Source organism: Struthio camelus, chromosome 11 (assembly GCF_040807025.1).
Source record: "Struthio camelus isolate bStrCam1 chromosome 11, bStrCam1.hap1, whole genome shotgun sequence".
Taxonomy (NCBI): Eukaryota; Metazoa; Chordata; class Aves; order Struthioniformes; family Struthionidae; genus Struthio; species Struthio camelus.
In genome coordinates, this window is record NC_090952.1 from 24,825,943 (window position 1) to 24,827,994 (window position 2,052).

Here is a 2,052-nt window from a genome sequence, read left to right on the forward strand (position 1 = left end):
AGCAAAGCTCTTCACAGCACAGCACCACTTAATCAGCTTTTATCTGCCTAAAGGCTTTATCCCCATTGGTCTGCAGCAGATGCAACCAGATAATTTAATTTCACTGTGTTAAAAACAGCCCAGCTGTCCTTGCAACGCTCACCGTTCACCTACCCAAAAGGTACATGGGTTTTGTTTTTTTTTCTTGCCTCCTTCTCTAGCACCTCTCAGGTATTAGATGTGGTGTCTGACTTGTGGCTGGCCATGCTCTTTCTTGTTATATCGGTATTTACTTGTGCAGCAAGCGCTGGGCTGAGTCTGAATCTCTCTGATTCATGCCCAAGCATGTGCAAATGTGCACCTGCAGCGATCATCCACTGCAACAGAGCCGGACTGAACGCCCTCCCTGCAGAAATAGCTGCGACCACTGTCTCTCTAAACCTCTCCAATAACTATTTGCGGATCCTGACCCCCAACGCGTTCAGAAACCTGACTTCCCTCCACAGCCTCTGGTTAGACGGCAACAACCTGACTTTCCTGGCGCCGGGGACCTTCCTCGCTCTCGGGCAGCTGCGCGAGCTGCATCTCAGCAGGAACTCGCGCCTGGCCTCCCTGCACGCTAACACCTTCAGGGGGCTGCCAAACCTCACCAGCCTGGATTTATCCCACTGCAATATCTTTGAAATCCACCCGCTGCTATTTGCGCACCTGCCCTCTCTAGAAAGGCTCGACTTAGCCGCCAATAACATGCGCTATGTCCCGCAAGCCTTCGGGAACCTCTCCAGGCTCGCCAGGCTGTCTCTGGAGGGAAACCACATAGAAGCCATCGGCAGGGATTCCCTGAGGGACCTGGGAACCTTGTACGATCTGAACCTCAGGAAGAATCGGATATGGATCATTCAAAGCGGCGCTTTCGCAAAGCTCCTCAGGTTGGGCGTGTTGAATTTAGGCCATAACCACATTGCCGATTTGCCTAATCGGCTTTTCGACGGGTTGATCCAGCTCAAGACCCTGCACCTCGAAGCCAACAGGATCACCGCGATCGGCTGCGCCTTTCGACAGCTGCTTAACTTGAGAAACCTGTACCTGAACAACAACCAGATCTCCTCCATTCCCGACTCCGCTTTCTCCCGTTTAACCAAGCTGCGCTTCCTCCACCTGAACAAGAACAACCTCAGCTCCCTTCCCGTCCGCCTGTTGGCCGAGCTGCCGAGGCTGAAATACGTGTTTTTGTCCCACAACCCCTGGCAGTGCGACTGCAAGATGTTCTGGTTTTTGAGGTGGACGGGGAGGTACGGCGGCGCGATGGAGGGGCTCCACTGCGCCTTCCCGGCGTCCGGCCACCTCCAACCCGGGGGCTTCAACGGCTGCCCGGCGCCGCCGGAGCTCGCCCACGAGGACGTGTGCGGGGCGGCCGGCACCGGTGGGACCCCCGGGCTGCGGGCACGTCCCCACCGGCTGCTCCTCGTCGCGCTCGCTTGGGGTTTGGCGGGGGCGAGCGACGCCTCGCTGGCCACCTCTTGACAGCGCTTGAGTTATAAAACAGAGGTGGCTTCTCTTGCTATTTGCGAGCAACGGGTTTCACTACAAATGTTTTTTTTTTTTACATATATATGGGAACTTAGGAACTTTATCTAGAGAAATAAACGCTTGCATTGGTGCACAATCCTTAAATCGAAAAATACTAATGTCAGGGTTCAACTACAGTGCTTGTGCCCCGGGCAAAATCTCACGTTAACAAGCTCGGGGCCGTTGGACCGGTCGCCCGGCCGTGGCGCGAGGCCGTGCCCTCCTTGGCCGAGGGCCGTTTCGGGAGGCTGCGAATGCCTCGCCGTCGCCGCCGCACGCCCTGCTCCGGGTCGGCAAATCCAAGGGGAGGGAACAGCTTCCCATGGGGCAAACGGTGCTGGGCTATCGCAAGCATCCTGGATACAATGCATATAATAGATACTAGCTGCGTATCGTAGATGTTAGCTGAAACGCCAGGAAACGGTACGTTCTCCAGCCCGTCTGGAGCGCCCCCCAAAACCCTGGCGCTTCCCCTGCGGCAGCGCAGAAACCTTGGAGAGGGCA

At 56.1% G+C, this 2,052-nt stretch overlaps 1 protein-coding gene across 1 annotated transcript; it reads left to right on the top strand.

The window, feature by feature from the left end:
- Positions 1 to 211: 211 nt before the first annotated feature.
- On the top strand, positions 212 to 1,503 carry LOC104150628 (nyctalopin-like). Its single transcript, XM_068957550.1, has one exon. The coding sequence runs from the start codon at positions 244 to 246 to the stop codon at positions 1,501 to 1,503; it is 1,260 nt and encodes a 419-aa protein (XP_068813651.1). The 5' UTR covers positions 212 to 243.
- Positions 1,504 to 2,052: the final 549 nt, after the last annotated feature.